This window comes from Botrytis byssoidea (genome assembly GCF_014898295.1).
Source record: "Botrytis byssoidea strain MUCL 94 chromosome Unknown BBYS_008, whole genome shotgun sequence".
NCBI lineage: Eukaryota > Fungi > Ascomycota > Leotiomycetes > Helotiales > Sclerotiniaceae > Botrytis > Botrytis byssoidea.
This window is the reverse complement of record NW_024065849.1, coordinates 210,598-235,125: the sequence shown is the minus strand read 5'-3', so window position 1 is coordinate 235,125 and position 24,528 is coordinate 210,598. Positions and strand designations below refer to the sequence as shown.

General features: G+C 43.1%; 5 protein-coding genes across 5 annotated transcripts; 3 read left to right on the top strand and 2 right to left on the bottom strand.

The window, feature by feature from the left end:
• Nucleotides 1-635: 635 nt before the first annotated feature.
• EAE97_004696 (uncharacterized protein) lies at nt 636-2,209 on the bottom strand (the record flags this gene model as incomplete). The annotated part of the gene is made up of 3 exons (XM_038875208.1): nt 636-1,271; nt 1,342-1,660; nt 1,716-2,209. 3 exons carry the CDS (start codon nt 2,207-2,209, stop codon nt 636-638), a joined length of 1,449 nt encoding a protein of 482 aa, XP_038733565.1.
• A 2,158-nt stretch (nt 2,210-4,367) lies between these two features.
• Nucleotides 4,368-6,371, bottom strand: EAE97_004695 (uncharacterized protein; the record flags this gene model as incomplete). The annotated part of the gene is made up of 3 exons (XM_038875207.1): nt 4,368-5,549; nt 5,605-6,095; nt 6,158-6,371. 3 exons carry the CDS (start codon nt 6,369-6,371, stop codon nt 4,368-4,370), a joined length of 1,887 nt encoding a protein of 628 aa, XP_038733564.1.
• A 971-nt stretch (nt 6,372-7,342) lies between these two features.
• EAE97_004694 (uncharacterized protein) lies at nt 7,343-8,880 on the top strand (the record flags this gene model as incomplete). The annotated part of the gene is made up of 2 exons (XM_038875206.1): nt 7,343-8,400; nt 8,448-8,880. 2 exons carry the CDS (start codon nt 7,343-7,345, stop codon nt 8,878-8,880), a joined length of 1,491 nt encoding a protein of 496 aa, XP_038733563.1.
• Nucleotides 8,881-11,806: 2,926 nt separating this feature from the next.
• On the top strand, nt 11,807-12,842 carry EAE97_004693 (uncharacterized protein; the record flags this gene model as incomplete). Its single annotated transcript, XM_038875205.1, has 2 exons — nt 11,807-12,420; nt 12,470-12,842. 2 exons carry the CDS (start codon nt 11,807-11,809, stop codon nt 12,840-12,842), a joined length of 987 nt encoding a protein of 328 aa, XP_038733562.1.
• A 1,781-nt stretch (nt 12,843-14,623) lies between these two features.
• On the top strand, nt 14,624-21,727 carry EAE97_004692 (uncharacterized protein; the record flags this gene model as incomplete). Its single annotated transcript, XM_038875204.1, has 2 exons — nt 14,624-15,103; nt 15,170-21,727. The coding sequence occupies 2 exons, from the start codon at nt 14,624-14,626 to the stop codon at nt 21,725-21,727; spliced, it is 7,038 nt and encodes a 2,345-aa protein (XP_038733561.1).
• Between the last annotated feature and the right edge of the window lie 2,801 nt (nt 21,728-24,528).

Here is a 24,528-nt window from a genome sequence, read left to right as displayed (position 1 = left end):
TAGATTACCTTAATCAGCTGAATTTGAGAAAAGATGATCGGATACATAGATCCTAGATTATTAATAAGTCATCTGATATTCCCTCGTCACAAGTGAAGATATAACGATCAGCATAATTCCCAAATGTTCATCACTCGCCCACTATCACAGCACAGCACAGTCCATTAGCCGGTAGATACCCAGGTATTTTGCTTTCACGTTCATGTTCATGTCCATGTGGTCATGACATGAGAGTGAAAATCCTGCAAAACCTCTTCTTATTGCGCATTACATCCGCAACCTCCGTTCACCGACAATGTTACCAATTCTCTTCCCCGCCAGCCTAATAAAGTGGGCGAGTTCGTATGAAAGGGAAAACAGTTTGTCGTGATAAACAACGCAACATCTGACCTTGACCGATTTTATGCGGTTCAAATTGTTCTAATGCATGACAACCCCGCATCGATTTTTTCATACCCTTGAACGTCGCATAGAAGATCCTGAGGAGCTTAATTAGGATTATGTACTCGGTCACGTGATTAAGATCTCTTCACCGAGCGGTTGCAGTGTCCCAAATCTAGAATTCTCTGCAGGAATTCTTTAGGCTTTGGGATGATTTGTCTCACACACAAGTGTGTATGACTCGTCATTACTTCTTATCTTGCATGTATCAAGACGTCTTGACTCTCAGATGGACGTAATTCGTGTGCTCTGCCAAATTGATTATAAGTATATGGGACCTCCATCAAACTGCTGGCGAATCGTGATGATTGTGGCGATCCAGGTTCTTCGGTGACGAAAGTGCTTAAACTTGAGCGGTCACTTGGATATGTTCTATCCGATTGCTGGGTTAAACGAGCGGATCCACGTTCTAAGTATGAGCCAATACTCAGGCTTGCTTCATCAAATTCCATATCTCGAGTATCGTAAGTTTGATAAGACTGATGATGATATGATGGCGGATTTGATGATCTTTGTAGTGATGATCGCCGATTTGATGATCCTCGATTTGATGATTGAGAACTGAGATATGATAGCGGAAGCATTTGTCTGGATTTCCTCATGTGATCAGGAATCTCCGTTCCTTCAGCCATTGGATCTGGTATGTCGCCAATGTTGAAAGATTCTTCAGGTCGTTTGGGCTCGTTTTGAGATGGATGCATTCTGACCTTGGAAGGGTTGTGGGCCGATAATTTGTATAGACTTTCGTCCGAAGGTTGAGTGCTGTGCCCGAACAGAGACGGAAGAAATGTGGAGAAGAATGGTTTCGTAGCTGGGAGTGCGGTGCATATCTAGAGTAATCGGGGTTAATATCACAGATTCTTGACGTGAGACAACGACAGATAATTGAGGGATTCTTACTATTCCTATGTATAAATTCAATACACTAGATATCCATAATGGATATGAGAACCAAGTTCTATCATACGATGAATATGTAGCGTGTATATACCATATCCTAACAACACCCGAAGCACAGACGACCAATCCAGCAGCGAAGAGGATGAACAGCATTAGTTGTTGACGAAAGGGTATGGGAAGGCTAAATACGGTAGGTATAGGTAAGAAGAAGACAAAGAAATCAGAGCAAGTATTAATGATTGCGCTTGTAAGTAAATGTGTTCGTTCATCGATGCAATTTTGTGGTGAGTAAGATAATTTCCAGTAGTCGGAAATGGGACTATTGTATATGATCAGCAATTTGTTCGATCCTACAGCAAGTCTGATCATCATACCTGCAATTGTTGATAATAACCACATCAAAAGCAATTGCTTCACACGCCACTATCACAATCATGGCAATAGCTAAATGTTTAAGTAGACCGGTTCCTCTGGACATAACCCGCATCACCAAGATGAGCAAAGATATTTTCGTTAATGCAACAGCGAGTCCGAATAAACATTCTAGCAGTAAAGATATTTTGAGTCCAAACTCGACATCATCTGGTGCAACATCCCAAATATGGCGATTCCATTTCCAACTTTCCTGGGCGATGAGTGCAAGAACAGCGCAGGCTGTAGTCGGGACGAGAGCGATTAGAAGAAATACATCATCAATACCGAAATGCTTGGATAGATGAATCCGTGTAAAGGTTCGTAAACCAACCACAATGTATACAAGAGGGAGAAAGACGGCGGTTATTATGAGAAGTACGGGTCCTCTAGTTACTGGGTTGATGTAGTTCGGTTGCGGAAAGTTTGACAGAACTTGAGGTGGAGGGATTCGCATATTGAAAAATCGTTGAGTATTGAGCCAGCAATGCAATGATTTTAATTCCACCTACTGGGCGAGAGAAAGGGAAACACTCTACCTTAATATTAGAGCAGCTCGCATTATAGCTTGGACCTGGTCTCCATACGCAAAAATTGGTTTTTATCAGACTACTTGCTCGATAAGATGGAACCATTCACCATAAAGTCGCCCATAAACGTGGCTGCCAATGGCGGGATGAAACTAATTTATGTACTGGTACAGACTGTACGAACGCTCAGATGTTCTTCGGGATACTAAACTCATCGAGAAATAGATTGCAGGCACGCATGGGTGCTCGGACAGTTCCCGTGAGAGTTCCAACGAAAAGAGAAACTATCTCGAGTCCGAGAAACTAAATATGGTAAGAAATAGATTTTTGTTTGGAGTTCGTTCAGCGGGAGATATTTGACTTTCTCGTAAAAGGGGGCCTGATCAAGGGACGGTCGCCAGACTACAGATTGACACCTTCCAGCAAGTGACTACTTGAACTGTCACTGCACGCCCTACAAATGACAAGCTTTTGTCATTTTAAGGTATATGATTGTGGCAAAGAAGCAAAGAAACAAAAGAATATGATTGATCGGGAAATTCGAGTGGAATTGCAATGCGAACATGCCGTCTGTGCATCCTTAGTAAGCGAAACGAATGAACTACTTCGATAAGTACATCGCTCCTACATTTGCTCTCAATTTCCATGGCATCTTGGTCAAATGGTCAAAGTATAACAATCTAAAATCGCTCTGTACCCTTTGCAGTTTCAAACTCGCTACCAAGGCACCATGACTCAAATAATTAGGGTCCATCATACCATGAGCTTATGCAAAGCATACTAGGCATCATAGAGCAGCTGCAACTTCGCCGCTTCTGTATTTGACATGAACAGGTCCCTACAGTCATATAGGGTCTCGTAGTACGCAGAGTATGTCCCAAAGGTAGTATGGTGCTGTACAAACGCAAAGAGGTGATCGCTGATGGCGAATATGAGTGCCGGATTCCCGGGGTTCGTCCGACAAATCACATGATTACTGTAGAAACATCACTCAATGCTTTACATCGATCGCCATTTTTCATAGAGCGAATCAGTGGTCTTCCAATGTGAAGAACATCTCTTAAATGTGGTGATTGACGAACTGTCTTCCAAGCGTTGGACTAGGTAAGTAAAGTTGGGAGAGACTGTTCATATCACATGATCATGTCTCGACCTCGGAACTTGGAGCTCAATCAAGCCTCGGAAATATATCATGAAGTTTTAAATTCACACAATAGTCTTGTCGTAATGAGAGTGCTTCAATGATCAGTAGTTTGTTGAATAATATGTCCAAAGCGTTCAGTCCATCTCCTAGGGAAGAAATGTGAAAAGCCGTAAACCATTTATACTTAGCTTCATTCATACTTCAATCTACTCCGCGTTCACCTCGCATAGCTCAATGACAAATTCTACTTCACATACAGCTAATTCTCCACAACACCAAAGTTTTAAAGTTTTCCAGAATCCCATCGGATGTCAGAATTCTTGAAAGATGTTCACGTACTAGGCCTTTACGGTGCGTATTTAGAGTTCATCTCAAAGTAGAAGTACGAAGTGCGAACTACGCAATACGCAGTACGAAAAAAATATATAGTCAATGACAATAAAGACCCCTTCAAAGCCGAGTCCCGATATTCCAAATATGAGAGACACAGCAAGGTTTCACGATTATGTGTAGGTTATTCAAAAACGAATAAGAAACTTATGGCGGCGTCGCGATGGCAGGTCTATCTTACAATACCCCAAGGAGGAATTTCAGATCTGGCAAGACTTGTGAACGTGAATAAACGTGAAGGTGTAATGATGTAGATCGTCTACTTGTTTGGCAGGACTTCATGATTAAGAAGATAATTTCTTGATACATGGACAAGAGTAAATCAAATTCAAATGATGGAAATTCCTTGTTTGGGTATATTCCCTACCAACTCATATATGCAATAGCTAATTTATCCCCAAAATCTACAGGTCATACTCGACTAAGCAGTCAGAGACCAGGTCGCTAGCTAGCCTTAACCCTTCATATTATGTATTATAATTCTCAGTAACTCCCATTAATCATCCTATCCTCCTCTGTCAAGATATCCACATATCTAACCACAGATCAATCTACCATCCATGCCACCCCATCCCCATCCCCACTCCCACAAGTCTAACCTCTACCCCGACATCCTTTCCAACCTTCTCCATTTCAGCCCTACCAACAGCACCCCTGCCATCGAATATCCATCTTGGTGCTTTCATTCCCTCGACTATTCTTTTCCAGTCTATGACTTGCTCCTCTCTTACATTTGTGATTTCGCCATACTCGCATTTCGTGCAGCCTTCTTCACAAGGTGACTCGGAATATAGCCTTCCTAGCGGATCATCCAAATCTATCTCTGCGCAAGACTGCGATGATAGATATCTTCTTAGCTCCAACAAATCCATTTCCGAAGGACAGCCGAAAAATGGTCTCGGGTCAACTAACTCCTCAACTTCCCCCTTCGTAGAATTCTCCAGCTCTCTACATATAAGAAGCGCGTCTGCCATTTCGCAAGCCATATACAAATCCTCTTCTACCCTCACACTCGTTACACCCTTTACCTCCTCCCTCAACACATCCCGATCACACCCATCATCCCAAAACACAATTTCCCCCGGTTTCTCCTCACTCAACATCCTAATTACTTCCCTCGTCAAACTCTCCCTCACATCCCCAGTTCCACGCTTAAAAGTATACCCTAATACCACTATCTTCTTTCCCCTCAATCCACCACCCATCTTCTTTACAATCCTCTCCACCCATCTTCTCCTCTGCCACTCATTAACCACTAATACACTCTCCCAATAAGCCACCACTTCATCCATGCCCAGCCCCTCAGCTAAATAGATTAAACACTTAATATCCTTTCCAAAACAACTCCCTCCAAATCCAATCCCCGCTTTAAGATATTTACCTCCAATCCGAGAATCTAGACCTACAGCTAAAGATACTTCATCGACATCCGCATTGATAGCTTCGCAAATCGCGGAAATACTATTGATTGAACTTATTCGCTGGGCTAACATGGCGTTGGAAACAAGTTTCGATAGTTCGGAAGAGGCAGTGGAGGTGTGAACAAGTCTTTGAGAAGGAATCCAGTGGTAGAGGGAAGCGAGGGAGTGTGCTGCAAGGGTGGAAACGTGAGAGCGAGAAGAACCAATGAGAATACGATCTGGATGTAAGAGATCCTGAACAGCAGAACCTGCGGATAGGAATTCGGGAGATGAGAGAATTGGGAAAATTTCATTAGGACGGTGAATTGCTAGCTTGAAGGATGTGTCAATCATGTTTCTTGTAATAGGAGAGTGGGGGATGCTATACGATATCTTTGATAAATTCACCAGTTCGACCAGGCACGGTGCTTTTCTCTACGATTATAGCTCCAGACTTTGCATACTTTCCAATGTCTTGCACAACTGATTCTACGGCTGTCATATCTGTTGCTTTTCCAGCACCTATTCCGTAAGTCTTTGTAGGTGTATTGACAGCGATCATTATCATATCTGCTTCGCCTAGACATTCTTCGATATTGCCAGAGAAGAATAGGTTTGGTGATCGTGCTGGAATGTGAATATAATCGGTATGTTCGGATATATCCTCAGGTGATGATTCAGCGTTTCCAGTCGACGAATCATTGGAAAGCGAGAACGCTCTCGATCCATCACGACATATACGTATGATCTCTGGTAGATCGGTTTCGTGGATTGGTGAGTGTTTTGAATTCCATTGATTTATGCGAAAAGTATCTTTATCGACAACCATGAAATTTATTTGTGGGTTTTGAAGCGCGAGTATGGCTGCTGTTGGACCGCCTGAGCTCGAAAAGTTAACAAAACCCCTACCGGGACGATATTGGAATTGGCAGATCACATACCAACATACCCCGCACCTACACAACATACGTTTCGTACTAGACGACGCGTCAAGTTCTCATTTCTAAGAGAATTTTCGAATGCGATTCCATCGTCTAAATTCAAAGCTTGTAACATGGGACTGAAAGTAAGACTGCCATCAGGTGTTGTGGGTGCGGTCGATATATCGTGGGTACTCCCGTCTGTATCTAGTGGTGTCGAATCCTTTGGTGGCATGTTTGGAGATTTCTATCTTCTTTGCAATATGTAAAATATCTAGGAAGCGCATGCACTATTTGGAAAAGCTTGAGAAGACTGAAGAGTGAGATCCAAGATGCTGAAATGTGGACCGTATGAATTTAAGAAACTAACAGAAACTGTGGTGATTTTGAGGAATTTTTGACATGTAAGTTTCTACTTATCTATGGTAAATAAAGACAATGAAGATGGAAGCATGAGAAGAACGGGAATTGAGAATATACTAGGAAGGAGCAGATGACAGAAACAGAAGGTACACTTCCACAACTGCATAGTAACTCTCCGTCATATCGTAGAGATAACATCATGAAGATATCGATAAAACTTCCTAGAGTTCATATCACTCATCACCAGGACACAATCACAAAGGAATCCTGAGATACTCGCCAAAAAACGATAGCCAACAAATTCTTGCACGTTGATAGCAATACTGGCTCATGACTCATCTCAAGACAAACGACAATGTTGGTAGCATACACTTTCCACGAAACTAATTGTCCTCTGATAAGACATTTGATAACTGTGTATTGTCTAGAAGGCGTACCGAACAATGGAACTATTACATGTTTTCCGAAGATCAGGACCAGGAGTTTCCCCACGTGGAGCTGTGATCTTACCTTTCATTGGTTGAGCGAGGTTGTACAAACAAACATCCAATAAGACAGAGATTGTGCACAGCATGGGCGTAAGCGTCCTCAAAGTGTATAGTTGGAATATGCTGAGCAGAAATGTGGTCAAGAATTGATGGTGGGGGTCGAATAACAGGAATTGTGATAAAACGATCTAGGCGCGTGCCTTAAAAGTGTAACCCAATGGAAGACCTTATCAGTTTGTTAGTTGATCACTCAAAGATTTGCCTTTTCTTAACAGGATAATTAAGTCGATGCTGCTCTATTAGCCTCAAAATCTTTGGAATACATTTCCAATACGTTGAACAAATGGATTTGAAAATGGATCTATCTAAAGATTGTCCAAACCCAAATACACCACTAAAATTCCCAGCAGCTCTAGAGGGAAAACGTATCCTCCTCGCCACAGAATCATTTGGACCTGTAAATGGTGTGAGCAGGACAACTTTAAATTTGGTGGAATATCTTCGCAGGAATGGCGTATCTGTCGCAGTTGTTGCGCCTCATAATTCAACTGGAGCAGTTCCGATTGCTCCCACAACACACGATACCAAACGTATCGAAGTGAGATTAAAAGGATATCCATTACCCTACAACCCCGAGCTTTCAGTTGTTTATCCTGTACGTTTGTCGCAACTGTATGCTAGAACCTTTGGATCAAAACCAGATATGATATACCTTGCAAGTCCTGCATCTCTGGGATTCCAGATCTTGTTACAATCAAGACAGCAGCAGAAAAAAGAACAAGTTCCTGTGCTACTGAATTTTCAAACAGATTTATCAGGCTATTGCGAGATATTATTTCCAACACCATTAAATAGATGGGCAGTTTGGGTGTTTGGACGTGTGCAAGGGTATCTTTTCCGATGGGAGGGTGTAAAGGCAATATTTTATCCAAGTGCATTTGTGAAAAGATATCTAGTCAAGACAAGAGTACCAGTGGAAAAGATGATGAATTTGAGAAGAGGGGTTGATTGTTCTGTGTTTCATCCTTCGAGACGATTAGAGAAATATCGAAAGGACTGGGCTCCGAATGGTGAGCTGATCATGATCTGTGTAGCTAGACTTGCACCAGAAAAGGGGTTTGGGTTCTTGAGTGAGGTAGCAGGAGAGTTGGCTAAGAGAGATTTTCCCTTTAAGCTCATCATAGTTGGAGGCAATCAGAGCCAAAAGGTTGAACACGAAATCAAAGATTTGTTTGCAGATCTGGTGATGAAGGGAAAGGTTCTCTTCACCGGAATGCTAAGAGGCGAGGCACTAGCCTCAACTTATGCTTCTGCTGATATATTTTTGCATTGCTCAGTTACTGAGACCTTCGGTTTGGTGGTTTTGGAATCAATGGCAAGTGGTGTACCAGTAATTGCAAGAGATGAAGGAGGGTAAGTCAGACTTGTTTATGAATTTGAGATAAGCTGACCGTTATTAGACCATCAGAAATTGTTATAGATGGTAGATCAGGATACTTGGTGGCTCCATCAAACCTTATAGGATTTGTTGAAAAACTACAAAAACTTGGCAACGATACTACATTGAGATCAACCATGAGTATCGAGAGTCGAAGAATCGCAGAAGAAGCAACATGGGATAGTATCGGCAACCGTGTGGCATGGAAAATGGCCGAAACATTGGAGACAATCAAATCGACAGATACTATGCCCAAGGTTAGAATACCGTTGCATAGTTGGTGGATGATTACTGACGAATCGAGAAAGTTGTTGGTATCATTCATTGTGGATGTAAGACTTCTTGCAGGACTTGGAATAATCTGGGGAGTTTGGTTAGGTTTGATTGTAACGTGGATATTAGTCCGTGTATCGCTTCTTTCGAGGAGGTATCTAGACAGATTTCTTAAGTTCTAGACTAGCGCCGAAATTTGTGGTTAATTTGAAGTTAAAATTTCATACCACGCACAATTCGATTATCTACTCCAATATTATCATAATAAGCGGGAATTCATGCCCAGAAGTCAAGCATCTGTATGTTCATACTGAAGCTCATGTATCAATCCTTAAATAATGTTCATAATCATGGCAATGAATGTGTTCAATGACAATAAAACTCCAGTATGTATGCTCAGTTTGATCGACGCGGGACAGAAGAAATAGGATACACACAGTTGCCAGACTAACAGTAACGCAAGAATAGATCAATGTAGCAAGGGTATTGCTAGTCTTAGAGGATTGCTGAAATCCTTACTAAGCATCTTTTCAGGCAAAGCATCGTGAGTGCTGCCTTTGTGATAAGGTCCGGAGGCATTCTTCTCTATATCAATAGAAATTGGTTGTGCGGTGACACACATAAGTCCTACGATCGATACATACGATGAAAGCAAGAAGGGGAATTTGACAACCCCTTTTAGTACCCCCTTATCTGGCGAAAGAGATTGATGGAGAAATCTGTTCTCCAGACAATCAGTATCAGAACCACAATGAAAATCTGCTGGAGAGGAAGACAATTTGCACCGCACCAATTCAGGAGGTGAGCGTGCAGAAGGAATGCATATATCAATGAAAATATGTTCGACTTGATTAAGATCCATAGTGTTAAAACAGAAATGTGGTACGAAGCCTGCTCGGAGGCCCGTATTCATGTGCCGTGAACTAAAATGCTCCTTCTTACTTTGATCTTGGCTGGTGCTCACATGCTTGGGTAAATTTAGCTTTATGATACCAACGGCCTACTGTTGACCCCACTTTGGAGGCTGAGTATAAAAATTGTAGCAAAAGTCATGCGATGGCAAAAGAAATATTCACAAGCTGACTTGCGTCGCGATGAGCCAAGCGACGAATGAAGTTTCAAGATGTAACGGTGAAAAGCGACACTGCAGGGTATATGAACACGTCAGTAGGATGAGTTCGAATTGTACAGAGTACTGCCGAGTCCCGGCACGTGAGATGGAAAATACTTGCATCCTCTGCTTTCATTCACCGTAGACTTTCATCGGATTTTACAAATGATATATTTGCTGACTCCTTGAGCCTTGGCCGATTGGATCTGCAGGTGGCTCAGAAAATGATATTGAATGGTGGCAAAGTGTGGCCTACCCAAAAATATATACAAAAAATAGTAAAGAATGATTAAAAAAAAAGAGAGGCCGCTTTGTCTTATACCATACTGTTATCGAATAGAATTGAGGCTCATCGATGTCAGATGAGAAACGTATTGATCCGGAACGATTGGCGCAGCAGATCTCATATTGATCTAACCAACAGTTGAACGATCTCACACAGGGCGTTTAGAGGGAAATTCACGACCTCTCATTTGTTTGCTGCCGCAAGAAATATCTTCATCAAATTTCAATTGAAGAGTCCTCAGCCAGTCTTTAGGAACTGATGTGAGTTCACCCACATACGTGCGTCCACGCCGGGAAGACTTGATATCCATCGAAATCATGTTGAAGAATTTGTGTTGTATCCTCCCGCCGTGTAAAATCATGAGTAACCTTATATCAGATGATGATTGTTGAAGAAAGTGGGATCATACAATCCTCCCACTTCGCTGGTCGATTAGGATTGAAGTGTATTGGAGATGGGGAGAATTATATGAGGTTATTCGCGTTTCGTTGGTTGTCAACGTAAGATTGTCATTGAAACCGTGAACAATCACGAAAGGGTCTGTGATATTTTGAGATCCGGAAGTAGCAGATATTTATTACTCAATTTGGCTAGTCCCATGAAAGCTCTGTCAGCTTTTAACCGATCAAGTTTAGCCGGCCTTATTTTAAGCCAAGTTTGACAAGGTATTGATTGATGATGAGACTCGGAAAGCTTCACACCTCATTTTCCCAGACAAGATTAAGTCTCAACAAGTCATTTTGAAAACGCTGGAGCCTTCTTCAATCCAAAGGGCATAGGAAGGGTTTGATTGATCGATAATTGTACCTATAATGGTTCTACGACGCCGAATCCTACCTTGGTAGAACATCCTTTCTGGTGTCGTGAACCATATCTTCCTACCCCCAGATTAATACTGTGGGTGCTTCATTACTCTAAGCGCCCTATTAATGGTATGCATTTATTTGACAAGCGTCATCTGTGCCGCCACTCATCTGACAAGTCTTGACCTCCTTGTGTCGATCACATTCACAAATTAAAAGTCTTCCAATCAACATTATCTGTGAAAAGCTTGACCACGCATCATACGATGGTCTCACTGTCTCAACATCGCCATAGGACTGACCCTCAGACGTCTCGCACATGCTACACCCCTCCATAAGTGGAAAATCTAGTAGTTCCGATTATGGAATTATCTCTTTGCAGACAGAGCTAAAGTTAACCTCCCAAACCAAGAACCGTCAAGTCCGACACAATTTGTCTGGAGTTGCTTACATGCTCATGCCCATTTTTCATCGACGAGTTGAGATCACCCCCTGGTATGAGCTTCATATCGTTGTTTTTGCTTCCGAATGTCTACGAATTTTGGTTACGAGATTCGTATTTTTCCATGCTAAGCTTGCCTAGCATTTTCATGTGGCATGGCACCTTTAGACTATTCCTATCCTTCTTGTTCCTTTCTTCTTTTTTACATTCATAATATTCTTCTTGGTTTGGCAAACTAAACAATATCATCGCCACTTCTCCCACTCCAATTCTTGGGCAGGCCCATCTCTTCATACCTTCTTTTCTTTTTGAAGTTGTTCTCTACCTCTTGCTTGAGGCAGGACATTGTTTGCAATCTTTCTCACCGCCGGTCGGGTCATTCAGATTTAAATTTACTAATCTTTAAACCATACCTTGGGCCTTTCTTACTCGCCGGTCTCGACTTTTTTAATCAACACCGCCCATTATGTTTTGGCACGCAGCCGTAACGGCATCGCTCTTACTTGCCGGTCATGTTAGCGCGGGGATTGTGGATATGAAGCCAGTGGTTCGTCGAGATAATCAGGAGGAGATGTTAAGGCGATATATGAATAATATTATTGAAGACCGCCGGAGGTCTATCACGGATGCACCAGTAACTACAGCGGCTACGAACGCTTCAGACTGGAATACTCAAACTGAGGCGGCATGCACTCAAGCACTTGATTTATTGAATGGACAGGCTACCAATCCATCTGGTTTGGCAGTTTGTTATAACTTGCCATATGCCGACAACAGTACTGGAGTTTTCAAGGCCGACCTCCGAATATACAATGTGTCTGCTCCCACAGGAACATTTGCCAATATCCCAAGTCAGGATGTTCAGGTTGGGTTGAGTTATGAAGGAGCTACAGTATCGGCTGTTAATATGTCGACGTTGATGGCCAGAAGCGATGGCACATCTATCATTTCGTGGCCACGAGCAAATTCAAAGCGACAATCAATAACAAACACCACCACGGGAAGGACCATAACTTTAGTTCAATCATATGCTTTTGTTGGTCAAATGAATAAGGAATATATTGGCATGGATATGGACAGGTATGTTGAATTCCAAAAATCAAAAGTCTTTTAATCTAATTTGTTTTAGCTCGACCATGGAAGCACTATTAACTCCAACGGTGACTTTGACTGGCAGAGATGTCTCCGGTGGAACCGTGAATACAACTCTTAATACCAACCAAGCATCTTTCGTTAATGGTGAATTCTCCACACAAGCCGCTGGAGTCACTAAAACTGTCGTTCAACCACCTATTCAAACTCTCGTCGTCGCCTCCGAATCTCCTTTCGTGGTTCCAGGTCTTAATATTCTGATCTTCCCAATTGGTGGTGTCATCACAGGTGTGTGGGCAATTTTATTCATTGGTACAATTTCCTACGGTACCATCGGTAGAATGCAATTCAGAGACCAATTCAGATCAAGAACCGCTAGAGCTTCAAAGGAAAACATGTCACGAATTTAAGTAGGCTTGGGATTATCAAAAGGTGTATGGGGGAGTGTACGAGATTTTTTTCTAAGAGGGGGAACTATACCATTTATAGAATTTTTGCGCGAGGAATCGAGAAAGGTGGCATTGGAATGGAAAGAAGGCATATTGAGGGATGGATATGAATATTACATGCCCAGGGTAGCCAGCCAGGAGCTCGAGTTGATGAAGCAAACATTCGTTCTGAAGCCTGAATATTGAGCCCCCGGGGGAAGGGGGCTACAAATACACAAGCTACAATATCATTATTACTTTTTTTTCTGTTTGTGGTTGAAATGAAGACTAGCAATATTTCAATCATGAGACACGATCATTACCTCAGTTTAGAATGTATAATACGAATTCAAAATAATGCAAAATCGGGGTTGTATGATTCTTAGACAATCAAGCTTTACAGTTGAGAATTTACAGCAAACCGCAAAATTCAAAGACGTCGTGATAACAACCACAGCCTTGGCAAGCAGCCTTACAATTTACTTCTTACTCGAGCTCAATGAACTCATGAACTACATTCCTCCTGCAATCCTCCCGCTGAAAATATACGCGAGAATTCGGTATTTGCATATTAAAAGTTCACACCACCACGCATTGTCCTGAACCTTAATTTTTCTTACCTTTTCTTCGGACGTTGATCCTGAATTTTAAGTACCGAAATTGGTGCCTTACGTACAGATGTATGTTTGAAGGACGGGATTGGTTATAGAAAAGCAGAATCTGAAGCTCGAAGTTTCAGATGCGCGACGTGTGGGAGATCTGTGCAACTCGAGCGAGTTTGACAAGGATGATGACTCCTGTGTTTAAGATTGAGTTTGAAGGGACCTGAGCGAGTCGCTCGTGGGTTTTGGCGGCTTTAGATATTGGTAGCGATACTGGAAAGGGTTTAAAGTCGGGATCAGTTCGTGCGGTTTGGAGAAAGATAAAGGAAGTACAGATTGAACTGGGCTTGAAAAGGAAAGGAAGGAATTGTGCCATGCACTCGCTCAGACGATAATAAGGGTCGAGCACGTGCGCGATCGAGTTCCCGGTCAGGTGACCATTACGCTCGGACGTTGATAGCGTGATTGCAACCCTGGCTTTTGAAGAAGGATGATGTGGAAGCACGACGGCAGTCCACGATTTCTTCAATGCCATATTCTACCTTGCCTCGCTTGCTTAGAATTATTCGATTGCCACTGGCCTTTGAGGTAGATGATATATCGAATGAGTGGCAAAATGTCTAGTCAGGGAACATCTCAAAATCTCGAACCTCTATCGCTGCGCCGACATTGAACAACTCTCGAGCACTAGGGGCTACCCTAGGTGTAAATATATTGTCTGAGCGATCAAGAGCGATCAAAGCATGAAGTATGAAACAATGCATCTTATGCTTATGTTTATATTAGCAAGCCTATTCGATGAGGGCAAGTATCCATTGTGATGGTTTTTAGTGAAACTAGCATAATCCTTTCAATCTTACTCTAAGAACCTTTTCCCAAGAAACGAAAAGCGTCATTTCTGAGTTGTCCTTTTGAATTCGTTTCCTGTTCCTGTTTCTACAAACTCCAACAGCGACTGGGTCGCATTGAAATCGGAATTAATTCTTTGTGATTGGATTGCTGGTGTATCATACATTCGTTTCTATTTCCATATATTTCATCCGAACTTCTTGAACTTTCCGTTTCTTCCATTGGACATCGTCTCAGCTGAGAAGTTCATCTTTACATATCTACTTATACTATACTGCAAGCTTGAGATCGACCACTCAATAAGAAAGGAAAATGGTTTCGGTGGCAGAGTTAGTCACGAAGTTGCATTCCAATATTGATGAAATTCACAAGACTATTGCTTTAATTAGCGACACTTCGAATCATGATGCGGAAATTACACGATTAGAAAAAGATCGCGATGAACAGCTTCAGCAATTGAAGATGGCTCATGAAATTGCAATGAAAGAAGGAGAGGAAGCACGACTCAAACAGGAACAAGAGATTGAGAAACAGATCAAGAGAGAGGAAGACGAGATAATAGAGAGGAGGAGGCGTGAAGATGAGGAGAGAAAGTTGAGAATCGAGAATGAAGTCAAGGAGAGAGAAAAGGTAAGGCAAGAGGAGGTAGAGAAGAGGAAGGCCGAATTCCAAAGTCAACATAAAGAAGTTGAGGATGGAATCGATGAAAAAATGGAAAGGTTGGAAGATGAGTTAGAGCAACAAATGATAGATGGGCAAAAAGCTTTGGAAACTTTAGATTCTGCGAGAAGGGTATGTTTGTATTCTATCAATTGTACCTGGGCATTTTTCGATTTACTAATATTTTTGCGAAAACAGGAAATCAACAGACAAATTGACGAGCAACTCAATATTCCGACTGTACTACCTAAAATTCAATACAAGAGCCGCAGAAAGGTTGTATTGAATGATCAAGAGCCAGATCTAATATCGGAAAATCAGAACAACAAGGGCACGGAGGAGGATGTAGAAAGAAATGCGGTTACAATCGAAGATTTAAGTCGTGATGTGAACGAGCACAAAGATGAAGATCTTCAGGACAACGTAGCTGATACTAAGGACAGTGAAAAAGACCTTGCGGTAGAGCCAACAAAGGACTTGGAAGTTCAACCAGATTCCTCACTTCAAGAGGAAGGTGTTCCTGAAGGCCAAGAGACACAATCACCGAATCTTGAGAGTATTGAAGAAGTATCACAGCCAATCGAAAAAACCTCTAGCTTAGTCCCCAAGGAGCAGCACATCGAGCTTGAAGAGGTACATCAAGCTGATCAGCAACCCGAATTTGATAATATTGCACAAGGTAGTCAAGATCTTTCTGAACCAGAAGCGTTAGAGCCTGTAGAAGAAATGACCAAAGAGATTGATGATGCGCTTGAGCCTTCCCAAGAGGATACATCTGTTGGGGCTGATGATGCCCCAAAGGAATCAATTGACTTGACTCAGTCAATTGACGCTCCACAAAATGAGACCAGCGACAATCTAAAGCAAGATCATGTATCTCAAGAACCGGAAATGATCAAGGATCTTATCGAAGATAGCCGATCAACCGAAACTCTCCACGAAGATAATAATGACGATTCAAAGCAAGACAACAGTCTGATAGAGGAACCAAAAGAAGCAGAGACTGTTCCAGTGCTTGAACCACATGAATCTCCCGAAGACAGAGCAGCCAGAGAAGAAATCGCTAAGCTGAATGAAGAAATTCGACGTGCTATGGAGGAGGAAGCAAATGAAGCAATGCTTCCTCATCTGGAAGCCAAGGATGTTTCTCCGAATGCACAAACCACAGAATCGCAAGAGCCACATGTTCAAGAAACTATTGAGGCTAAAAATGTTGCCAATGAAAACGATTCAGAGGACAAAGACCTCGCGGAAGAGCATACTTCAACTCAAGACGACAGCATACCAGTCGCTGAGGCCTTCGACATTCAGATTGAAAATGATGGCTTTGAATCAAAGACAACTCCTGAGACAGTTGAAGTTGAGAATACCCCAAAAGATCAAGTTGTCTCTGAAAATAATGAATCCGACCATGAAAAAGAATCTCTCGAACCAGAAGTGCAAGCGGACAATACAACACATGATCCAGTCCAAATTGAAACCGCAGAGCAACTTTCAGCGGAGAAGCCTTCGTCAGAGAAATTATCAAATGACAACTTTCCACTTGAGGAATATGAAGCATCACGAAATGAGACATGGGCTGTCGATGAACCTTCGAATGAAACCCAACACAGCACGATTGACGAGATGCCCCTGAGCTTGAATAACAAGGCAATCTTAACTCCCATGCATGATGAAGAGTTTACCACTGCTTCCAAGGATCAGGATAACTCAGAGATAGACAATGGAGATGATTTGATACCCAAGGAGTCTGTTATCCCAGGTGCGCAAGAAGGTACGAACCAAGCATCAATTGAAGAGAAGGAAGCCCAGGATGACCCGGAGCTGGTCCACAATGACGATTCAAACATTTTAAAGGAATCCGCGGAAGAAGCAATTAAAACGCCACTTCCGGAGCCAGCCGATACAGAGGTTGAGCAACTAGATGAGGCACCAGAAATCACTCATGATGACTCGGAATCTGCCAATCAAAGTGGAACAATTGCACCCGAGGAATCTGAAGCCAAGGCAATTCTTACGCCATTACCAGAGCCAGTAGAATCAGAGAGCGCTCAGCTTAATGAGGTACCAGCACCAGAGTCTCAGCTCTTGTCAAACAACCTACCAGAAGTTGACAAAGACCAAGAGGAAGTTATCGAACCAAGAAACACTGCAGATGCTATCTCCGAACCTTTGTCTAATTCGATTGAAGACACACAGCCTACTATGGCCGAGCAAGATATTGTTGGCGAAGAGTCCACAGATGCCAAGGCGTCGAACCACGAGAGCGAATCTAAAGATGAGAACGTAACTCCAGACCAAGATCACACCGAGCAAATTGAAGACTCTGAAAAGGACCTTGAAGATACTGCAAGCATTGATTTGAAACCTGAAAATACCGAAATTTTGGAGAGTGTACATGCTCCCGAAAAACAGGAAGTGTTGCCAGCTGTCTCATTAGAAGCGGGAGAGGCGAGAAGCATCTCCAATGAAACATTTCCACGTCCAGAGCCAACTCCGGATGTGGGCTCGGCAGACATCGAAGGCCATGAGGATTCTGAAACTCATGGATTATCTACCGATTCTGAATCTGCTAGCAAGGGCAATGATGTTGTCGACGAAGCTGCTGTTCCGCCGCAAGATGAGCATCATGTCGAAGATACTGATATTGGTTCTATTGCAGACCCTGCAAGCGACACCAATGCAAGTAACAAAATGGAGCTACCTGAACCTCGTGATATCACTCCAAATAACACCATCGAAGAGACTGAAATAGATGCCGAGCCGGCTATTACGATTCCCGAACAAAATGAAGAGGCAGTTAAGTCTCCTGACGTTGTTGCACGTGATTTGGATGTGCCAGTCCAAGGCGATACAGGGTCAGACGAGGGACCGGATAAAGAAGCTTCTGATAGCGATTCAAATGAGATCTCGCAGACCGTTGATGATACTGTTCAATTTCCAGGTCACATCAAGTTTCGAATTGACGAGTCAGCTGCGGTCCAGCAAGAGAATAGCAATGCGCCAGAGAGTGAGCCCGCCACCGAAGAACAGGGAACTATTTCTGAGATATCAGCTCCTGACACCGAGGAAAAAGATCTAAAGCTCGATCAAGAGAGCGAAGAACCGCTAGTAGAGGCTAACAGTACTGTGCAAGTACCGATACTTGAAGAAACGCCTACATCTGGCCCTGAAGAGTTCGAAGGCACTGGAGAAGCAACTTTGAATCTTGATGTTGGGTCACCACTTCCTTCGCCTACAATTCAACAGACTGTTGAAGAAGGTGATGAAAGTTCGCACACAGGTGACGTGGCTCAACAAGAGAATCATGTGGATTCAAACGAAATGAGCCATGAAGAGAGTTCCGAAGATGATAAACCTTCTTCATCTCACATGATCGAAAGTGTGGAACCAATGACATCAAGTCAAATGCCTTCTGAGGATGTTCAAGCGTCGGAAAAAGTGGTTGAGACTGAGCCATTGACTTCGGAGAATGAGGTGCCAATACATCAAGAAGTCGAAGAAGTCCCAGAGCAGACAAATGACGATGCTATAGTGGAGGCTCAAGAGCATCATGAAGACAAGGAACTCCCTATCATTTCTATTGAGGAGCCAGTGCATGTTGATGATGAATCACCATTGAGAGAGAGGACAGCAGAACCTGAAAGCCAAGAAGATACAAGGTCCGTGCCTGAGATCATTGCCTCGGTACCAGAGATATCTGTCCCGGAAAGCTTGAATGGCGAAGCAGCTGAAGTGCCGTCTGAGGTAGAGCAGACAAGTGCCGAGAGACACGATGATGTTGAAAAAGACAATTTAAATGATGAAAGTGTCGATGCTGTTCATGAAGCAAGAGACATCGACGAGACACAAGGCCATCAAATTGAAAAGTCCAGAGAAACTGACTATCCTATCAATCTCGAGACAGAAGATGAGTCACACATAATTCCCAACAACTCTACTAATTCTGAACCCGTCCACGACGAAACATTGCCTCAAGAGAACGAACAGCCTACTACTATTGAATCAGAGCAAGTCAACATCGGGCCGGTATTAAAAGTAGTTAATCCAGATATTCTGCCTCCAACTCAACAAGCACAACATGAAGACCCTGAAGATGTTCGTGCTAGAGAGGAGATTGCTCGTTTGAATGCAGAGTTTATGAAAGCTGTTGAGGAGGAACAAGCTGCTGAACAAGAGAATAAACCTGTTGACGTAAGCACAGAGAAGGCTAGCTATGATATGGACAAAAGCGAACTTGTTGAAGCGGAGCAAGAGAGGCCGAGGAGAGAGAGTGCCGAAGATATGGCAGCGAGAGAAGAAATTGCCTTCTTAAACGAGCAAATGAAATTGCTCAATCAACAACAAGAGAGTGGGGATAAATCTACTGATCTTGGGAGTGAAAAAGAAGAGAGACAGGTTGTCGATGAAAACAAACCTCAAACAATCGAAACGGATGAATCGTCGGGTACTCTGAACGAATCCCCTCAAAATGAAGAACATGCGGAAGAAGAGGATTTCCACACCGCACTCATTCAACAAGATGAGCATCTGAACCCTTTCGAACAACCAGACGCAGTACTAAGTGAGGAACAAAGTGCCGAGTCAACCACAGACGAGCCAAATGAAGAAATTAACGCTTTACAGTACGAGGATGGAGATCACAATCCAGGAGACTCGGGCTCAGAAGGTGAAAGGACCAAGCAAGGTGAGGAAACAGGGAATTACTCTGAAAGCGAAAATGAATGGGATCAATCCTCAGAAGAAGAAGAGGAGGAGGGCCCGCTTCCTTATCTTGAGACTATCCGGGAAGAATCACATGATGGTGCTTCCCGTGTCGGCGAAGATCACGAGGATGACGATGAAGATGAAGAAGACATGCCCAAGAGCAGATTCTTCCATCCACATTGGCAATATGAGGACTCCGTTGAGGACAATGGGTTGAAAGAAGAGAGAGAGAACAGCCCGTTTGTATCAGCGTCAGAGAATCCAGCTATTAAGGAAACTTCGACAGAATTACTTCAAGATGAGCTTAACCATCTAAGCGGATCCAATCTTGACGTTTCAGATTCTGGGCCAAGCAAAAGACCACATACACCAATGGCATTGATGTTTGGCTCCGATGTCAAGGAAACAGAGTCACCTCACGAAGTCAGCAGCACTGGTAATTTGATCGATGGCAATCTCGAAGCACCAATTGAAAACGCAACTGCTTCTAATGCTACGGATTTACCACGAGTGTTGGAGCCAAGTCCTGACATTCAGGAAAATCGTGGAAAGCCCGAGTCGTTGAAAGACGAAGATCTTGTCGAAAATAACAACCTCACTCCAAAACCTAAACCTAGACGACCAGCATCGTTGTATCACCGAAATAGTGATTTGAGTCCAGAACATGAGGCAGTATTCTCGAGAGTTTCACAAATCCGAAGCAGTTTAACACCTTCACCGGAACCACATCAGTCACCTGTATTGAGTCCTAGGTCGAGATCTGAGAGATTTCCACCAGATGAACACCGAAATTACTTAGATGCCTCAATCAACAACGCCTATAATGGATGGGGATATTCTCAAGACGGTGATCAGCAACAAGATTACAGAACTCAATTGAACAACGATAATGGTCGTAACCGATCTCATACAGTCGATACAGTTCCATCATTCGAACATTATGCATCAGATGATGGCGAATCAGGTCCCCCAACTCCACCTCAACAACCACAATACTCTGATCCTGTGTCACAACAACCACACATTAGTCAGATGATGTCAACGGAATTTGAATCTTCTGAAGGATGGTCACATCCAAATGATGATACCCAGGATGATTCAGCAAATCAAGAACAAAACCTTGATGAAATTATCAAATCTCCTAATCTACAAGATGCCGCCGAATTCGATCCTTTCAACCCACAAGAATACAAATCTCCAATTCTAAGTCCTGCACATTCATCTTCTTTTAATGTAAGCAACGTGCATATGGATCAGGAATATCCTCCAGTCCTAGCACCGACTCCACCATCACTTATCCCCCCTGAGAAGATCTTGAGCTCCAATGCACCTGCATCAACCCCAATATTCACAGCTCAGGCTCCCACTCAGATCGAAGAGAAATCGACCCCTCTGCCACCAAATCTCCATTCCGTTCCTTGGACACAGTCAGAAGATCCCGCCAAAACTGCAGCCACAACTCAAGAAAAAGAAACCGCATCCCCACAACGTAATCCAAGACCTGTTAGTTCCATATTCGCTAGAACGCGCTCTCTATTCGAAGCAGGAGCAAATGATTCAAATCCGCCTCCTAAACAGAGACCGCTTTCCGGAATGAGTATTTTCAATGTTGGTTCACAGAATCGTTCGAATACACCGGTTCAAACCAGACCACATAGTCTTTCGGTCTCAAGTTTGAGAAGCAGAAGTGAGAGTTTGTCAAAGCGATCGAGTTTGAGTTTCGGGGAAAGTGCGAATGTTAAAGCGGATGCAAACGCGAATACCAATGTAAATGCCAACGTCAATGCAAGAGATGACTATGATCCAGATACAGATGCAGACTTCCTGCCAAAGAGTCTAGATGGCGATGGAAGAATGCCTAGTCCGGCCTTTGGATTACCCGGGCATAGAAGCAGTGGAAGTTTCGATAGGGGAAAACTATATGGAGATGAAGATGATCCTTATTTTACGAATGGTGGGGACAAGGGGAGTGCGGGATGGATGGGAGGTTCAGGAGTAGGGGGTATGAGGGGCGCAGAGAGGGAACCTCTCTTGAAGGATGGAAATTGACTTGTCCACCCTGTATCTTTGAGGAAACAAAAAGGGTATAGAAGGACTAGAAAGATCAGATGGAGAGCTGGTAGACTGACAAGGAAAGTGGAGGAGAAGGGGAAAGACGTGGTCAAGCAGAAGACGCAGGAAATGGGAGAGAGGAAGGTGGCGAAAGGAGAATACAAATTAGCTTATGTGTGGGTGGAAGGATGGAGGGAAAGATTGAAGAGAACGAGCGGTTTGGTGGATAAAGTGAGGGAAGAGGGAAAGTATGAGGGAGAGGTTACGAAGATTGATGTAGACTGGTTGGAAGATGGAGTCGGGAGGATGGGGACCTAAGAAAATTTGAATGGGATAAGGAGTAAGCGAGGGTTCTGGTTTGGAAAGGGAGCTGGATTACTACGATAGTGCGAGTGATTGGAAAGGGGAGTTTGGCTTGGAGAGGAGTTTGGGAGTATATTGTAGATCTGTTTATGTTTATTTAGGTATATCCCCTATTTGGAGCTTTTAGATAGCTATTCTGTATGATATTCAATCCATCAATCTTAAGAGTTCAAGTACAACCCCGTCTTCCTCTTCTGCCTCCCCTTCATTGAAGCTCTTGACCTACCACACCACGTGATATACAAACCACATGATCCGTCTTTCAATCACGTTTCTCATTACCGAGAATGCATGACATTCTGTCATTACTCAATCACAACACTTCTCAAAATTTTGCAAATGAGGTAACGTGGCGTAAGGGTATGAGTGAACCAAAGGCTTTTGTGCAACAACAGATAGGCGGTGTAACATCTGCCAAGCGAGCTAAGTACAGTATGTAGGCGGTTCCAGTCATTTATACATGCACATGAGACATACACGATTTGGCAAGCAAATTTTGTTTGGAAAGGGAGAGTGTTAGATTCTGCAGTACTATGCAGGGTATAGGTGGAAAACCGGCAGTTGGTATGTAGTTTCATGCAGGCTGCGTTTGATTTAAGATTCAAGAGGCGCGGTTGAGGTTTAGAGGATGTTTTTCGTTGGTATGTAGATATGTTGGTATGTTGCTGCTATTTACTTTGCGTTGTAGTGCGGTAAATTTGGTCTGCTGGGTATGTTTGGGATGCGGGATGCGGGATGCGGGTAGCCAGAAGCTGGTATTGACTGATTAGTGTTTTGGAGAAGAGAAATGCAGGTGAGGCGTCGGGAAACAAGCACAGCTGTGCTATGACTACGTGCGTGAGATTCAATTGCTGGGTTGGAATCTTGCAGTTCTCAAGGTGTGAGTGAGTCATAGGAGGTGCTGTCGGGATTAGATATTGTAGCTTTAGGCAGGATGCGAGAAGCCGATTTTTGGTCTAGGTGCGGTGAGAGGTATCTGGGGTGATGATGATTACTGGGGAATATTTGAGAGACATTTGAGAGGGAATTTGGAGGCTAGAAAGTGGTTGGCGCAGTAAGCTGGTTTCCGGTGCTGCGTTAAACACAGCCCTCTTCGGAATGCTATAGCTCCAGATTTGAGGCAGGAGAGAGAATGAGAATCGGTTGTTGGGGCCTTAAAATCTACAGCAGGGTTGAAAAACTAGTAGAACTCAATCTCTGCTTTTGAATCCAACTAAAACATTTCTTGGTACACGTTTACAGCCCTTCCTTGTAGAGATGAGACACATCTTGAGCGCAGACGATTACCTGCAGAGCTGTATGCCACAGATATTGCAGCTAAGATGGAAGGCTTGAGATATTATGTGTACAACACAATATGTTCCCCTAACATGGGGAGTACAGGTGTATTCAAACTTGGGGCTGTTTTGTTGCTTGGCCTCTGTAATATCCCGACCGGTTTCACTACAGAGAACTTTCCGGTTTCTAAATCCGCATGCATGGCTCTTTCCATGAACCTGGCAATGTGGGTATCCGGAATGATGTATATGTGGCATGAGATTGATAGGTAGGTAAATCTGAAGCTTTTGTAGCTCGCAGCTTGTGTAACATCCAGAAAATCTCCACAGGTGTTAGATGGTGGTCTGGGAAATATGGACCGTATGAATCATTCCAAAAGATGGTTGCAAAAAATGAAAGAGGAAATTGGAAAGCCGCATTGTAAATGTATTTCTCCGTCCGTTGCTAAGTGAATTTACGGGGATCAAGTGACCTATAACAGTTGAGTATCAGACGAAATTAATAAAGGGTAGAAGAGCAGACGGGTGGCTGCAGAGACTTCAGTCTAGAACCAACTGGCTAATCTGAAGCGCTTGCATCCGGAAATTTTCTATTTCAATGATGTTGAAGATTTGCCCTTCAGGAGGTTCTTGCAGGAATAGCTGCCATTTCCAAAGGCTGCAATTGCCATTTTAGATACATGATTGTTGAATAAAGCTACAATCCATGAGTCAAATGGAAAGCAAGATAGTTCCGGATGGAAAGACTTCCCGAGCGCAAGATAGATGAGCTACGGAACGAGAACATGCATGGTATATTCTCTCTGCTGCCTAAAAAAAGTCGTCTAGACATTCGTTTGCTAGGCGTTCACTGTGAAATATACTTGTGCTACACAAAATTGAGAGACGCGAAACTATTGTTAATGCAGCAATTGCTTGCCAAAAAGGTTAGACTGCAAGGCATTCTACGTAAGATATGTGCGGCTCCCTTTCTGGGTAGAATGAGTCAACAAACGTCTATTCCTATAATTTATCTTCAGCTTCCTGTGTGTTGATCTAGAGTATACAAGCTCAGAAAATCAGCGTACTTGTGGCATTGAACTAAAGCGGGGTATTGGAGATCTTCGGCACTTCTGAAAGCTTTGTTTGTGGCGTGTGAAAGGCAATAGTCGAGAGATT